This window comes from Falco punctatus (assembly GCF_963210335.1).
Source record: "Falco punctatus genome assembly, chromosome: 2".
In the NCBI taxonomy this organism is placed as follows: Eukaryota; Metazoa; Chordata; class Aves; order Falconiformes; family Falconidae; genus Falco; species Falco punctatus.
In genome coordinates, this window is record NC_137581.1 from 89,259,857 (window position 1) to 89,277,341 (window position 17,485).

At 44.3% G+C, this 17,485-nt stretch overlaps 2 protein-coding genes across 10 annotated transcripts in view; one reads left to right on the forward strand and one right to left on the reverse strand.

Annotated features, from left to right (window-relative positions):
- EIF2S3 (eukaryotic translation initiation factor 2 subunit gamma) overlaps positions 1 to 5,312 on the reverse strand; it is a 14,325-nt gene extending 9,013 nt beyond the window's left edge. Inside the window, exons 1-5 of the mRNA XM_080375237.1 lie at positions 5,083 to 5,312; positions 2,683 to 2,746; positions 2,057 to 2,184; positions 1,813 to 1,934; positions 344 to 438 (exon numbers count right to left, since the gene is read on the reverse strand). Coding sequence (XP_080231363.1) covers positions 344 to 438; positions 1,813 to 1,934; positions 2,057 to 2,184; positions 2,683 to 2,746; positions 5,083 to 5,151 — 478 coding nt within the window. The 5' untranslated portion in view covers positions 5,152 to 5,312. The remainder of the gene's footprint in view (positions 1 to 343; positions 439 to 1,812; positions 1,935 to 2,056; positions 2,185 to 2,682; positions 2,747 to 5,082) is intronic.
- Positions 5,313 to 5,590: 278 nt separating this feature from the next.
- KLHL15 (kelch like family member 15) overlaps positions 5,591 to 17,485 on the forward strand; it is a 29,120-nt gene continuing 17,225 nt past the window's right edge. Inside the window, exons 1-2 of one of the 9 annotated variants that reach the window (XM_080375234.1) lie at positions 6,502 to 7,799; positions 8,267 to 8,363. The gene's annotated coding sequence lies outside the window, so the exon portion shown is untranslated. The other 8 variants (XM_080375228.1, XM_080375227.1, XM_080375226.1 and 5 more) reach the window with 8 other exon arrangements.

Here is a 17,485-nt window from a genome sequence, read left to right on the forward strand (position 1 = left end):
CTTCAGAGAAACTCACAATGTACCTGTAGGTAATCTATTTCCATAAAATGATACTAATTTCACAGTACTATACCACTACAATGATTCATCTTACCTAACTAATCTTCTGTCAACTGGGGCAGCTACCAGACTAGTAAGTATGTAAAGCAATGTCCAAAATCAACCAGCTTGTTAGCACTACATTCTCTGTAGCATCACTGTATTTTCTTAAAACACATCTCAAAAGCATTCACTTGTTTTAATTGCTCATCCCACTCCACCAAATTTAAAACCCGATATAAAGTTGCTTCATGATATTTAAAAAAAAAAAAAAGAAGCTCTGTTTTTGTGTAGCAATCATTACCTATCAACAGTAAAGCTGCATCCATTACTGCTGCACCGTTCAACATAGTAGCCATCAAAATATCATGGCCAGGACAATCCACAAAAGAGACATGCCTGTTGTAGAAGAAGGTTAAAAAGAAGTCCAAAAGCCAATTATCAATAATTTCTCTGACCAATTTATGTGAGTGGCTAGGCAGACACAAAAGTTAAAAGCATCCTTAAAACAGATAAACAAAACTTTTCAAGACAGATGCTGGGAAGTAATACCTTTAAAGTTTTTTTGAAGTTCTAAAAGAGCACAAAGACTACTGAACAGCTACTGAATAGTTTTTCTAAGTTTTGAGATTCAATACCATATATCCATTAGGTACTGCTTTAGTATTTCACAAATTTACTTGTAAATTAGACTAGATTTAAATAGATTTAAATACACCAGAATAGTAATACCACCAAAAAAAACCAACCACCAACCAGAAAACCCCCAAACAAAAAACAACAACAACCAACACACAGGATTTCTCCTATTCTTTTAAAAGACAACTGCCATTCTCCAGTTTTAGAAGACTATGCTGCTTTAATTATATGGTTATAATTGCACTTCAAGGATTTATCTACAGAGACAATGTTACGTGTCTTAGTTCCAACCTTATGATTTTACTGTGCAGACCGTAATAGTTAATTCACTACATTCTTGCCTGAAACTATTCAGTGAAGAATCCTTGTTTCCTGGTAGCATGCCACCAAAAAGCAAGGGACTAATTTGCTGCTTTGCTGGTGTGGTTAAAAATCTACTGGAAGCAAATAAACAGTAAGATAAAGAATACAAGGCTTTTAAGCAATAGTTTAAAAATGGCTGCATGACTATCACTCCAACAGAAGTTATTGTTAGTAACAGGTGCTCTACTAGGAATCTGAGGAAAGGAAGGAAATAAATTATTACAGCATTACGTGTATTTTACTTATAAGCATGAACTAGGAATCCTGTCGTACAACAGCCTTTGTGACTACTCTCGTTTGAGCAATCATTGTAAAGACCCACACAAAACCTGTTGTGGTTACTATGCTTTATTAGAAATTAAGTAAATGAATAGCACGTGGGCTCCAGTTAAAGGCCTGGTCTCATATTACACACCAGGCTTTCATATATTAATTTTAATAACTTCTGAAAACTTTTCTGCCTCTAAGAAGAAAAGGTTTAACAGATGTCATCCTCCAGAAAGGAATTACAAAGGTGCGTTTGTGAGGTCCACATTAGTTCTCATACTAGTGGCTTTAAAATGTACTTATATTAATAATGTTAAAAAAAATTCATTTCAGACACCTGCAAATACCCAAGGACAGAAGACACAGTTGTGCTCTACCACAGACTGTGTGTCACAACTAATAACACCCATGCAGTTTAGATGATACTTTAGATCAGGGGTGCCCAGCATCTAAGAACATGTGGTCTGCCATAAAAATTCATACCATTCATTTTACAGAAGTTACCTGACTAGTTTGAAGTTCCCTTTGGTGCCAGGAATATCTGTGGGGAACTCATCTGGGGTGCTACTTCCACAGGATCGGTAACACTCTGGCCGAGAACAGCTTGGGTCATCCAGCTTGTAAATCTGTAAGTAATTTTTAAAAATTGAGAGAAAGTTTAATTCATCAAGGGTTAGTTACATATAAGCTTATATCCATCCTGAAATTTATTAGCAACATATTTGTTAGATCCATAGTAATGACTCACCTTTGCATTAGCATAACCCAGCTTGATTGTGATATTTCTTTCCAGTTCATTTTTAAATCTGACAGTATGAACTCCAGATATAGCTTTGACTACTGTCGACTTTCCATGGGCTACATGACCAATTGTACCTATGTTTTAAAAGCAAATGTTTGTCAACAAGCCGTTGTTTAATTTTCTGCAGTGTTCCATTACAATCAACACATAATTACCACAAACTCCCTATAGCCAGTAAGTCCAGACCTCCCATAAGAAGCATGCATGGATTTCATAATAATTTTTGTTTAAACAAACAAGAACCTAAATTGAGCTCCCAATAGATACATCTTTGCACTTTCATGAAACTCATGTAAATGCTTAATTTTAAGGTAAAATAAACTGTTTTAACAACTATTCCCCACTTCATTCAACAGCGTTCTTAAAGAAAAATCCGTGCTTTTCAAGTTAAAAAGGTTTGACAAATGTCTTCCTGTGCCTTGATAAAATTTATAAAAACACTGTATCTACATTACTGTCTGTTTCAGTAAGACTATCTTAAAAATGTTCTCAAATAGATACCATATGGTACTGCATAAGCACCAGAAAGAATTACATTAATGTACCCCTCTTTTTTACAAGTTTGGTTTTACCTATATTAATCGTTGCTTGTCTGCTGATGACTTCTGGTGAAAGAGGTGTCAACTTGTTAACATCCTGTATGAGGGAGATTTCAGAATTTATTAATCTTCTATCTAAATGTTCAGACAGTACTATACATATTTTCTTAAAAATTATCCAGTCATTCTATTCAACATAATCCAACCAAACTAATGAAAATAATTCTAGATATGCATTTCAGTCATTTTAAGTACATGAAATAGGACAAAATCCTGATTGTAAGTCAGCATAGGTTGCAAATGAAAACAACAACTGTAAATCAGCACAGGCTGCAAGATGTTAAAGATGCAAGTAAACAAAGAAAAAAACCAACCCAACCCTCCAAAGAAGCTCTAACACACAATAAAACCCTCACCAACCCCCAAACTTAAATTACATGTAACAGGCAAATTCAAATTAACTTTCCATGGCTATATGGTGAACTGCATCTATGTTTTAAAAACAAAGGTTTGTCAATAAACAGTTGTTTGGTATAAGGTTCCATTACAGTCAATATATAATTACAACTAACATTTTGGAGTCAGTAGGTCCAGAGACTTCCTTAGCACCATGGATTTAATTTTGTTTTTTTTTTTTAAAACAGCAATTTTTTTCCTCAAATACTGTTATTACTACTTTAGGTACCAGACAAAAATTCTGCTGTTTTAAAAAGCCTGTTGCAAGAACCTACTGGTAGCTGCTGGCAAATCAAAACACTTACAAATACATCCCATACAGTTAAAAAGACAACTCTGAAAGAGTTGGTTTGGGGTTTAAGTTGTTTGTCCAAATATTGGACAAATGTTGAAATCCACTGAAATGTTCCACTGTACTCTTTTTGAAACTGCTTACAGTTAATTTCCATCCTGCACTGAATTCATATGGGTGAGCTGCTCAGTTCAAGCAAAGACTCATGATGCTAAAAGAGTCCTCAGTGCAGGACAGGATATGACTATTTTGCTAAATAACACACACACACATTAATCTACATTAAATCACATTGTTTACACTGTTACATACAGGTTCAGTGCAATAACAATCAAACTCAAACATCTGTGTAAAAATGTAAGCTGACTCATTCTATTATCAAGAATAAAATGTTCATGTTCAATACAAAACAAGTTTTGTCCACCTAACACAGACAACTATATTTGTCTTTTTTTGTACATCTAACTTCAAATGACTATGCGCACTGAAGTCAACGATGGGAACATGACCTGCAGATGGCACCATCTAGTAGGGTGACAAGCAGCAAGTGTGATGCAAGTCCTGTCGTCAAGGGAATCGTTCCTAGTGCACACAATTATGCAAGTATGCAATTTTTTCCTCAAGACTGGTATAAAGGCTAGCTTTAGGTATAAGCTCCGGTCAACTGCAAGCATTCAGAGGCCAACTGAAGAAGTATAAAATAGCCCTTAAAGACAGTTCCTAGTGACCGGCCAACTAGGCGTTTCTGTGTTCTTTCCCACTGGCAAATGCTACAATCAACAATGAAAGGAAGTAAAGCAACTTTTTGAAATTACTTACATGCTTCACCAATGAATATCAACATGCTTAGCTATAACACAAAAAGAACTCTTGTACCCAAACCCCAAGGTATCAGACATTATTACTGTAAAGACAAATAAGCTTTTCTGGTTTGCTGAATAACAGGGAGTCAGCAACAAGGTTTTCGACCGGTTTTGTCCACGTATACGTGTAATAAGTGAGAAAAAGCACAGGTGAGGCGTTTAATAGGCAAGACTACCGCAGCAAGAGACCACTGCAACTGACTTTGTTAGTAGTCACAATTTTCTTGGCAGACCAACTAAGGCAGGACTGGCAACTAATCCACCTAGCCCGCTGGGGAAACTGAGTGCCACTTTATGGTTCTACTTCGGAGAGAGAAGAGTTTTTAACACTGTTAAGCAGGCCAGCCCTCGCAAGGAGGATGCTGCGCGTCTCCACCACTACCACGCAGAAGCTTCGCTCGCCAAGCCAGGCCGCCAGCCCGCCGAGCCTCGAACACCTCCCGCCAGCGAGCGGGACGCCTCCCGCAGCAGCCCAGCCCCGCCGCGACCAGCCTAACCGGCTCCCAGCGCCGCCGCCGCTGCCCGGCGCCTACCTCCGACTCCCCCCTCCCCCCCCCCCCCCCCCCCAGCCCCGGCGTGCCGCAACGCGGCCATCCCAAGCACCGCCACCTTCCGCGCCTCCTCGGCCCTCACCGGCCCCAACGACCGCGGCGGGGCCTGGAGGAAGGCACGGCTCCCCTCAGCCTGCGAGCGCCGCCCCCCCACCCCGCCGCAGGCCCGCCCGGCCGCACCAGCCCCCGCCGCCCGCCCCCGCCGCTGCTCGGCGCCCCCGCCCGCGGCCGCCTGCCGCTGTCCCCCGGGCGCCCCGCCGGCCAGCCTCACCAAGGTGGCGAGGTCCTGCCGGCTGAGATGCGGCTGCCCCAGAGTCACTCCCGCCTCGTCCCCCGCCATCTTGGCCCGAAGAGGAAGCGAGGAGGCCCGCGCGGCCGCCTGACCCCCGGCTCCGCTCGGCGCCGCCGCTGCCGGCGCGCAGCCCGGCACCCGCCGGTCGGAGGAGTGACGCCCGTCGGGGTGACCCGCCGCGCTGTGCGGCGCGGGGCCGCCGTCAGCCCCGCCGCGGGACGGCAGCGGCTCAGGCGCGGCGGGGGCAGCCCCGGGAAGGACCCCCGTCGCCCTCACGCCGGGTGATGCAACCCGGCCTGCCGCTGGGCCGCTCCGCGTGCGCCGGCGCCGCCGGGGAAGCGAGGCCGCGCGCGTGCGCGGGGCGGGGCGGGGCGGGGCCGCGGCGGCGGGGGTCGCGGTGCGCCTGCGCCTTGCGCCTGCCGGCGGGTAACGGTCGTGGGCCCAGGGTGGTGCGGGGCTGCTGAGGGGAGGCGCTGGGGCGCGGGGGGGGCGGGCGGCTGGGCACAGCGCACCGTTTGCGGGTACGTGCGGGTGGTTTTACACGCGGGTTTCAGTCACTGCTGCAGGAGCAGACGCCCGGGGAGCTCTCCCGAGTATTTCTGGGGAACGGGGGTTGCCCTTTGTCGGCGGCAGGCAGGGCTGCTGGGCCCGCGGTGGCGCTGTGCCAGTGCCGCGTGTGCTGCCTGCACATGTGGAACAGTGGCGTTGCAGCGGTGGGGTGGTCACGCTGGGGACCTGGTTCGGTTGCAAGGTACACCAAAAAACCCCGAGATTCATCCTGTGGTTTAAGCAGCGACATTCGTTGATGCATGTCTTAACAGTGTGGCAGCGTAGGTTTATTTGGGGCGGTGAGTGGGTGTAGAGAGGAACACGGTAAAATTTGAACAAGATATGCTTGTATGTACTGGAAATGAGCATATCTAATTTGATGTCCGATCAGCTCATCTGCTTGAACAGTAAAACGTCACTGTACATACATTAGTGATCTCTGCTGGCCATCAGCCTGATAAGATTTTGAATTTCAACCTTTCTGTTGTTACTGGCTTTTGTAGGCAAAGTGCTCGGTGTTAGGGAGACTGTATGGATATAAGACCCTGATCCAAGACACGAACAGCTTGAATCTTTTGTACCAAACAGCTAAAATCCCCACCAAAAGTGTGCTGTTTTCAGAGTTGGGTATGAAATAAATGCTTCAAAACCCAAATAAAATCCCTGAGCCAGTGAAGAGAGCCAGCTTACAGGTTCAGTAGAGACTAAGACCAAATTCACAACTCTTCCTGGTGGGAAATTGAATTGACTTCTTCATGGAAACTTCTTAAAGGCATAGAGGATGTTGCTACTAACAGGATTTCTTCTATGATCAGAGAAACAGGTTTCAGCGTAAGTAACCAGTTATGTCAAATACATACACATTCATCAACAGTGGCTTTGTCTGCTGGAAAATGTGGTGGTTCTCAGATTTTACCTGATTTAACTGCTTGGGTCAAAAAAAACCAGGCTTGGAGCAGACAACCATGTGATTAAAATGCGATGATGGAAATTTCTGTGAAACTGGTATGCCTGGTCTAACAATGCTTGTAACTTCCCACTTTCACAAATACTACTGTTTCCATTCTTTCCTGATTACAAGAGTTAGGAGTGAGTTGTGCTGGATATACCTAGAGCAAATACATTGCCAGCATTTTTGTTTTCAAGAAATGAATGTGGCCAGGTGGCAAGAAATCTTACAGTGTGTATAATGGTGTTGCCAATGACAAAATATACTTTGTCTTGCAATGCAATAATTTTGAACATTGGTCTGGAAAATGAGTTTTCATATCTAATCTTTCATCAGGACATACGATGTTTTCAATTGTCTGTAAAATGTCTCAATTCTGGGAAAAACAGTAGGTGCTTATGACCGAGATACACAAAGTATGGTGGAAACATGATGCAATACTTGGTTGTAGTTGCCTTGAAGTCCAGGCATGTATAATCACTCTTTTATGGAAATGAACTGAAAATACTAGACTTTGTAGTTACTTAGCTGTTTAAATTATGCAATAATGCAGTGCAGTGTAAAATTATGGAAACAGTTTTTGTCACATTTGCAGCAGCCTTTAGAAAGGATTTAATCCTTGCCAAGAACCCTGTCAGGAATCTGAAAAAAAAAAAGACACAAAGTGTTGCTCCTATTTTAACAATGAGATTATACATTTTACATAGTCTGTGATAGGCTTGTTACTTTGATTCACTGTATTTGGAAATATTTGTAGTATGAAGAAAACCTAGGGAAATCTGAAGACTGCAGATGTCTAATTATTATGGAATCAGAATGGTTTGGGTTGGAAAGGACCTTAAAGGTCATCTAGTTCCGACCCCTCTGCCACGGGCAGGGACACCTTCCTCTAGACCAGGTTGCTCCAAGCCCCATCCAGCCTGGCCCTGAACACTTCCAGGGATGGGGCATCCACAGCTTCTCTGCGCAACCAGTGTCAGTGCCTCACCACCCGTGCAGTGAAGAATCTCTTCCTTATATCTAATCTAAATCTACCCTCTTTCAGTTTAAAGCCATTCCCCCTTGTCCTATTGCTACATGCCCTTGTAAAAAGTCCCTCTCCAGCTTTCTTGTAGGCCCCCTTTAGGTACTGCAAGGCTGCTGTAAGGTCTCCCTGGAGCCGCCTTTTCCCCACGTTGAACAACCCCAACTAAAGTAGGTAAGAACACTTCTAGGAATTGTCAAGTATATTATACATACAAATTAAAAAAGGTTAAAATTATTCAAATTAAGGAGTGAGTAGTATATTAATATAACTCAAAAATGTATGTCCATAATTTTATTAATTGCAATTCATTTAAGGCAGTGGGAACTACTTAGTAACCAACTCTGTACAGATCCATAAATCAGAGGGGTCAGCCAAAAGCTATGTAAATTAATAATAACTAAGCTAACGTTGATACTGCTGGTCCTTGTTGAGGGCCCAAATTTAAATGTCACATTTTTATTTAGGAAATTAGAATTAAGGCGTTATTAAGATACTTTGATTTTTTTCAGTAGAGGCAAATTTTCAAATGTGAAGAAGGGGATGGGGTTTTTTTGGTGCTTTTAAATGTTGACAATAAGTATGTCAAAGCTGTTGGGTGCATTTTGGTTTGTTGGTTTTGGTGTGGTTTTTTTGGTTAGGTTTGAGGTCCTCTTCTGTGGCAGTGTGTAGAAGAGACCTGAAGATCATCTTATGCCTCAGCTTGCCACAAACTACAAACAGCAAAATGACAGACAGGTAAAACCAAAACAGTCCTGCTTAGCTTTTTCCACCCTCGCTGCCCTATAAATGTCAAAAGTCTGGAGAGGGCAGAAGGATGCATGAAGTTTTATAATTTCTGTGTATGAGAAACTTACTTTCTACTCCAGTTCTTCTTTGCTGCAGCATGAAATGTGAGTGGGTACATGCTTGGTGCAGCAGCAGATGTATCTTGTGAATCAGGGAGAGAATGTCTTTCCTTTGAGACTTAGGTGGCAGGAACAGTAGCTGTCTTGGCAGAGTCAGTATGTAAAGGTCTGGGGTTTTTCACCTTAAGTGCACAAACAACAGGTTTTAAAACAGTGACTGGGGAGATGGGGCAAATTTACTGCATGAGTAAGCAGATGAGATAGGATAGTATGAAGTTTTCGGAGTAGAGGAGGGTCGGACTGTTGGGATGAAGGAGTGAATGGGAGCAGGTTGATTGCGGTGTGGAATAAGTAGGCCTGAGGGAGCAGTAGGAGGGCAGTTGAATGGAGTGGAAATAACAGTGGGAAGTTCTTTGTGAAGCAGTGTGTGGAGGAGCTGGTTCATTGTGTGAAGCTGGGAAAGGTGGGAAGGACATTCAGCTTGGGGGTGGCAGCTATAGAGGAGGTACTCTCTTGTTTTATAAACCAAGAATGGGGTGTGGGTGGTAATGAAAGACTGAAAGTAGGTGGTGAAGGGGACAGGAACAGCAATGAACATGGAGAGGATGGCAGCGTGCAGCCTGCTGTTCAAAGCAGTCAGTGACATAGGTGGTGGGGGAGAGAGGTATGTAGCAGGTGGTGGATGGTTTGGGCGTGGCAGTGGCAACCAAAGGTCCATGTAGTTCAGTTCACCTCTTGCAATGAAGTTGGAGTGCCAGGCAAAGGCGAGATGGAGAAAGCGAGGTGATGTTTGTGCTAAGGCAGAGCGCTGTTCGTCCCGGGCTGGGATGTTCAGTTCCCCGCGGGCTGCACGCACTGTGTTGCTGAAGGGCAGCGACCCAGCGTGCCCGCGGCCGGTGGCCCTGACCCGCCGGGCGCAGGTGGCCTGCTTCCCACGGTGGCTGGCAAGGCCGCCTGGGCAAGGAGGGAGCTGGGATCTGCCCGCAGCACCTGCGGCCGGCCCGGTGCCGGGGAGGCGCCCAGCAAGCTCCCGCCGGGGGCTGCCGTTGCCCGGGGCGGGTCGCGGCTTGCGGCGTGAGCGGGCCCGGAGGCGGAGGGAGGGCTGGGGGAGAGCAACGCCGCTGGAAGCGGGTGCCTGCGGATAAGCGTCCCCGCGAGTCGGGCGCAGATGATGCCTGTCGGTGCCCAAGCCCCACGCGCGCGGCCGCCGCTAGGCTCCGGTAAGGGGCGCCTCGGAACGGGCGTGCCTGCCCGGTCTCCCCGCGGCTGCCGGGGTAGGGGGGCGGCGGCGGGGCCGGCCCGGCGTCTGGCCGGCACCGCAAGGGGCAGGGGGGTGGGGACCGGGCCGGGCCGCCCCGAGGCGGGAGTGCGGCGGCGGTTCAGCCGCCCCCCCCGCCCCGCTCCGCCGGGCCCGCAGGTGGCGGCGGAAGTGACGGGCGGCGCGGGGTGCCTGTCGCGGGGGAAGATGGCGCCTGCGGCCGTGCTAGGCAGCGCAGAAGGTAAACAAGTGTGAGCGGCGGGGGGCGGGCGGGAGCGGCAGGGACCCCGGGGGCGAGGCCAGGCTAAGGCAGCGCAGGGAGCGCCGGTGCCGGCACGGCACGGCGGGGGGCGGCTCCCCACCTCCCCCTGAGCACGGACCGCGGGGAGGAGGGAGCCCTGGATCGCCCCTTCCTCCTCCGCCTCCTCCCGACTTTGCCTCAGTCGTTGCCCCTCTCCTCAGCCCCCCGGCGCCTCCCGCCGCTACCGCCGCCCCCGGCTTTATGTTACACGGAGGCCCCCCTCTCCGCCGGTCCAGCGGGAGGAGCCGCGTCTTCAGCGCCGCCGCTGCCGAGAGGTAGGTGAAGCCGCCGCCGCCGAGGTCCCCCGGGCCCTCCCGCCGCTGCTTGCCCCAGCGAGGGCGGCCCGCCCCCCGCCCCGGCCGTCAGGGACCCTCCTACCCGGGCTGCGCCGGCGGGGCGGTGGGCCGGGCGGGCGCGGGAGACGGGGGAGGCGGGGAGGCAGGCGGGCTGCGGCGGGCACGGCCGGGCCGGGCCGGGCCGGGCGGGCGCCGTGGAAGCCTTGCGCGCCCGGGGGGCGGCCCCAGCCCCGAGCCGGGCGCCGCGGGCAGCAGCGGGGGCGCATCTGGGACTCGGAGCCCGCCTGCCCCCTGCGCCGCGGAGCCCGGCCTGTGAGCCGCCTCTCGCGGTGGAGCGGCGCTAACCGTGTCGAGCAGGCAAGCTGAAGTAGGTCGTCCGAGTGCCTACCTCGAAAATGGCTATTTCCCGATCAGCGACGTTGGGGGAGAAAAAAGTATCATTGAGCTGAGCGAGCAGAGTTGCCTCGCAGGGGTGGTGCTGGAGCTTTGACCTGGTGGTAGATACTTACGTGTTGCTTAAAATTTTATAATGTTCTTGGGTTTTTTGTTGTTTGGTAGGCTGTAGTGTTGGCTTCCACCCCCCCACCCCACCCCCCCTTTAGAAAAATAGGGGAACCGTGAAGCTGCTACTGGATAGAAGGGCAGAGCTACTGAAGCCTTGCTTCCTGTTGACTTCTTTTTTACACTTTTCCCGAAGATGACAACCCAACTCTTTCACCACCATTGCCCCGGCTCACACTCTGAGCCCCTCCTTGTACCGCCATGTGCCAACATCCTGTCTGTCTTTTTCCTTCTAACACCTAGCCAACGTGTTTTAATTTCTACCACATGTCCTATAAACTTTCCCACTGTCACTCATCTCCTTTCACTTTCCTTAATTATACCCTATGGCTGGTTTGGATCTACACGTGTGTTGATTTGCCTTTCAGCAAGCAAAGCAGAACTGATAACTGTTGAGCTCACACTGGAGATGTCAGATCTTTCTCATTTATCCAGCTGCCAATTTTGGGGAAATTTGTAGAAATTCAATATGTTTGAAATTGCTGTCTTTCTGACAAATGAGGTTGACATTTGGCAATAAGGTCAAAAGCTGTGTCTGGTGAACAAGAGGCACAATCTCATTAATCTCATTTTCTCAGAACGTGCTATAAGTATTAACCGAGTTAGTAATAAATACACAGAAAATAATAAAAATACAACTGTGAAGGGTAGTTCAAATACCTTAATTTATATTAGCATTATTTTCACTAATAACAGTTTAAAAACTGCTTGTAGCTCATTCCCTTTTTATTATGCTAAACATTTATGATGAGAGTCCAAAAAAAATTAGATTTGTTGCTACCAAGAAATACTTAACTTGTTACTTTTCTGTGTAAAATACACCTTTCTTTTAATAAATATCTTCACAATGAGAAAATCACTATTAATGTTTTTTTTCTTACATTAATTAATGTAAATTAAAAGTTAATCATTGTAGAAGCAAACCCCCAAAAATATATTTAAGGAATGCTGGCACTCGAGGTAGAGCAGTCCTGACCACTTTGAGAGCGGTGGCAAATCTGTAATTTTCAATGCTACCATCATTTAACTCTTAGGTATTAGTGATAGAGGTTTTTCTAGTTAAAGACAGTTCTTAGGGATATATTAAAATATTTTATACTGTACACCTGTTCTGGTATTGGTAAATGTAATTAGAAGAGCATTGAGCTGAGCTTGCTCTATGTTCAGGAGCATGTTTTTCTGTACAGGTGTAGTGATGCAATGATCTTTTAGCCAAATGATTTAAAACTGTCCTAATGTCTGTGAAGTGCAGTTACATCATCCGCATAATGGACTAATATCATGAGAAACTAATGCCTACCTCACTGATGTTAATTCATGAGACAGAAGCTGAACTTGGATTCAGTTAGGTGAAGTTAAACTGGTCAAGTAACTACAGCTAATGCATATGTCTGGCAGTCTTAAAATGCTTGTCAAGCATATACTTTCATCAGAATCCTTTTGATAGTCATTCTGAAGCTTGATTTAAGGGCTGAGCTGGAGAGTGTATTTTATTCTCTGGTGGCTGGTGGTGTAAAATGGGAAATTTCTGACATATAATCAGTTAGTATTCATCTAAATAGAACATATGTAAAAATTACACTCTTCAACAGCTACTTTAAAACAAAATGGTTCTGATATTTTTGTGTGTGCGCGCATGTGCACTTGTAACATTTGAATCCTGTGCAGGAAGAGTATATTGGTTATAGCACAAATTTTTAGGAACAGAGAGCAATATGAGCTGGGAAACCTATCCATTATGAATATGTGCATGTGAGAGAACCAACACATCTGCTTCAGTTAGACGTTTCTCAAAAAGAAAACAAAACACTCTCCTAGTACTGTGCTCTATAAAGATAGCTGAAGACTACTCAGCACGGTCCTAGAATTACTTAGACTGATGTACATGATGTACAACCATACAGAGCTGAGACACAGTCCATACTGAGTTTTAGTATTTTGGTTATAACGAGTTCTGATAATGCTTCTAGCATAACCATAATGACCTCGGAGACATCAGAGTTGTGTTCAAGTACAGCTGTTGCTACAAACTGATGCACATCGCTCAGAGATAGCAACATGGGTAGGTTGTAAGAGAAGCTATCATGGTCAGGTACATGCCTGTAAGAAATTCTTCATGCAGTGTGGACAGTTTTCAGGAGTGCCAAGGTTTTAATTTCTAGAGTTCTGGCAGTCTGGTTCCTCTGACTGGCAGCTCCTAACTTCTTGCTTCTAAACTAATCCAGTGTTTCTGGAATTCCCAGCATGGATTGGGTGAAATCTTTAGTGTGAACATACATGTTTAAGATAAATAGTTTCCCAAGCTTGAGCATATTAATTATAAAGGATTTTAGATTAAATACATACTGACTTGATGTGTTTATTTCCTACGTTTGCAATTGTAGCAATAGAAAGTCTCAATATCCACTTGTTATTGATCTGTCTCACTTCAACCTTGCTCCTTCTGTTGCTGTTAGTGGGGAATTACAATGAAGAATGTTAGTTTGCGCAAGGGTTTAATGGTTTTAGTGTCAAACCATGTAACCAAAGGCTTAATTTGGGGGATAAATTATTTATGCTGTGTAAACATATATTTATACACAAATTGCATTTTCACTCGTTGTGGTACACTGCATTCAAAGGCCCAGTTTTTAGTGATAAATACGTGCAGTTGTGAATGCTTTGCTTCTGTGTGCAAATCCCTGTGTGTATTGTATTTTCATACATACGTATAACATTTGACTATGGAGAAATGTCCTATTTGTGCAGGAGACTGTTTTAGCAAAATTAGAGTCAAAGAATTCTGCTCAAAGTGGTCTTTGCTATGCACTTCACAACATAAAGCATAGGTAATGGCTTTAAAATTAGCATTTAAATGCATGCATTTGATGGGTGAAAGGAGTGGGATAGAACAGATTATTGGATTTTGAGCTCTATTTTAGTGCCTGGTATAAATAAAACTATGGTTCTGTATGTCTGGTGATTTTTTTTTTTGGTGTAACTTGTAGATATGGTGTTTTATTATGTGACAATTTACTGTTCAGCTGTGTTCACATAGGTGCTTTCTCAGAATTTCTGTGAGGTAGTTAGAGTGAACAAGCACTTCATAATTTGTAAACAAAGGAACTTGCTAGTTCTCAGTATCTCAAATGACATTAAAGGAGAAATCTGCCTTTCAGATGGTGTGCTAGAGTTGGTATTGTCAATATGTTCCTAGAACAATCATTTCTATGCCTAGGAAGTGCATATAAGATTACAAATGACATAAATATGCTTATTTAAAGGGCACTTCTTCAGGAAGTACTGCTTTTGGGTAGATTTTTAAATCAAGTAGGGCATGAGCCAAAAGCGGGTATTCCATAATTTCCTTCTCAATAGCCTAAGCATTTAGACTGCGTTTCTTCTTGTGACTAAGAGCCTCAGACACCCTGAGAAAAGAAGGTTCTCCTTGTTCAGCAAGAAAAAGCAGTCTGGAACAGGGTTTTCAGACTTTTGTTACAGCTGCGGAATAAAGATGAGAAATCAGTGTTCCAAGTAAGTGCTTTCACAGTCACAATGGAGTAGACTCTGGGATGTACTATGTGCTAAAAAAGGAAGAAATGTCAGGAAAAGCTAGTAAGGTTAAGTGTATTTCTCTTCTAGCTTTTCAGCAGAAATTCTTCCTGTGCTGCATTGTACTGATCAGCTCTAGTATGTGCAGAACAATGCAGAACGTCAACTTAGATTCCCCCCACCCCTTTATTGTTTACATATTGGAATTTTTTGTTCCAGTTTTCTTATAGACCACTGTAGGCTACATGTCTTCCTTAGGATTAAATGTGCTATTAGGATTTGCATGCATGAAGAAAATCTACCTCTCAATTTTGCATTTCTATTGGAAATGCAGGGAGAAAAATCATTATGTTATTGTCCTCTGGGAAATAAGCTGCAGCATTTGAATAGTGCATAGAATTACATCTAAGTTTGCAAGTATGTGTGTGGGAGGAATGGCATAGCTGTGCTTTACAAAAATGACTTCATTTGAGAGTATTTTGTATTGCTCTTATAATATTTGAATTACCACATTGCTGTTTACTTTTGACTGAGGATATTAGCTGTAGAAATAAAGATTTTAACCAGTTGACCATAATACACATTTCACTATCTAGTTTCCCGGTTTCTGTGCTATTCTAGCATCCTTGTGTGTTTGCACTGGCCAATACATTTTTGTGTGGTAAAGAAAAATATATCTGCTGATATTGTGTATGCCTTTATGCCAAAAAAAAGGCTGTCTGCTCTTTTTATTTAATGCAGCAAGACAGTCTTTTGCTTTTCACTCAGAATTCTGAAGCTTCTTTGGATGGTGTTATGGAGAAGTCTTACTGGTTTTGTCTCTACTTCAATAATCCATTAAATGCTGTCTGGTGTTTGGGAGGAAAAATATTTTGAGATTGAAAACTGTAGAATTACTAAAAATAATATAAGCAGGGATGTGAAAAGAAGGATTAAGTGACTTAACCCTCCATATTTTTAAAACATTCTGAAATTATTATTTCAGAGTGTTGACCGCTTTGTTGCCATTGTAGAGTTTTGAGGGTGACTTTGGGTTTTAATATATTTTTACAGAATAGCCAGTTTTAGGGAGGTGTGAGTTGGAACCCTAAAAGGTATTCCCTAAATGCAAGGTGATTGGTTTTTTTTAAATGTATTTTGGTGATTCCTACTACCTTATTTTTTGATAAATTTAGAATTTGAAGGGTAATATCTTTTATCTGATTAATTTTTTTTGCATGTATGTCATTTCTATTTAATCAGAATTAGAAGGATGGTCGCAAAAGAAAAAAAAATCAGTGCAGTCTATGTAAAAGAAGCTGGATCACAGAATCACAGAGTAGTTGAGGTTGGAAGGGACCTCTTGGAGGTCATCTGTTCCACCTCCCCTGTGCAGCAAGAGCCACCTAGAGCCAATTGCCTAGGTCACTCTCTGATGTTGGGTTTTGGGGTTTGTGTATTATTTATTTGTTTTCATCCTTAAAAGGAACCTGGAGGTGTGTTGCTGGATTTGGTGTGGTTACCCTCTACCATTTGTCTCTGCTTACCTCCTCTTGCCAGCCTCTGGGGTTTTGTTTCTTTGAGGGTGGTGAAAGAGGCCTTTTGAAGCTATCCTATGTAAAAGTTAATTTCTCTCCTTGTTTTGCAGAGTACCTATAATGTAATTATCTTTCTCAAGTTAAGGGGAAAGACCCTAGTATGTGTTTAGGGCTTACTGATGTGGTTCTTCTATGTTGTTCAAATAAGCAGTAACGTAGTGCTGTTTTGAAGTACCTTCTGTGAGATGACTGCCTGCATGTGCCTGTGTGATGGGAGATCCCGTTATTTTCAGATTAATATATGTTGCTTCAGTCACCTGGCAGAATGCTGCTTCATTTCTGACTTTTTTTTTTTTTTTTTACCCCCAATATATTTTTGCGTTACTTTGTTCACGTCTCACATCTGCAAATTCTAACTGTCCTGTCCTGTTTTTTCCTTCGATCTTGGAATTGAAGCTGAGCCGTGTGTATTAATGGTCTCCTAAATAAGTGCAACTTACACAGTTGTGCTGTTTGAGATTCCTAGTAACCTCTGAATCTCTTGGCTTGTTTCAAACAAAACTGAGAGTGAGTTGTTTCAAGTTGCTGTGTATTTTGTGAAAACGGATGGCCAGTTGAAAGGCAAGTGACCCATTAATCTTGAACAGGAAAGAATGAAGTATGAGCTCAACTGTTATTAAATACCAGAGAACTGGGGGTGAGAGGGAAGGAGGTACAAGTGCTCTAGTGAAAGAAGAAAAAAAGCTAATACTAGTGTTTACCTTTTCTATTTGATACCAGAAATCCAATTAGAAAGCACCATCCTGTAAAGTCAGGCTTTATGCTTCCTCTTCAGTTTGTTGCTTCTTTTTGAGGTGGTAAGATTTAGTAAAGTAATTCTTTCCTTGTCTGCTTTTGTGTAAGAATTAGCAACAACTGAGAAGAATATTTGATGGTAACTTTTCTTTCTGGCAGGCATGCGCTGTGTTCAGGAATAAGAGACTCACAATATGAAGCTCCAGAGCAGTTGGCGTTTTCTCTCTGTCTTCAGTGGCATTGAGGGGGGAGTGCTACCATGGATAGTGGCAAGAAAGTGATCGGATTGTCAGCTGTGTGTCTTGCTGCTGCCCTTACTTTCAGGAATTTGAATTTTGTCATAAGGCTTTAATTGTCAGGAACGTTCCTGGCGTTGACTGTATTGTGCACAGAACCTGTCAGCAGGCTTCAGCAGTGTGGGAGCAGTGCTGATCTGATTCCATGAGGTGTGGCTACAAACACCCACACACCATTTTAGTTTTGCATAGACAAAGAGTATCTCCAGTTTTGTTTTCCAGGATATGTGCAGATGAATTAAGGAGAGGAGATGATTATCCGTTGATGGAGTCTAATCAAGTATGTTCCAGTTACAATGGCAGCAGTCAGGCTGTGGTGCTTGAGGAACTGGGAGTGACGTGATAACTGCTCTCTGAAGTTGTGAAACCTGGGCTAACCTAGAGTCTCTTCTGCGTCCATATACTGCTGTAAAGTTCTATAACCTTGAAAATCAGCACTTTTAAAAATAAGTTAGTG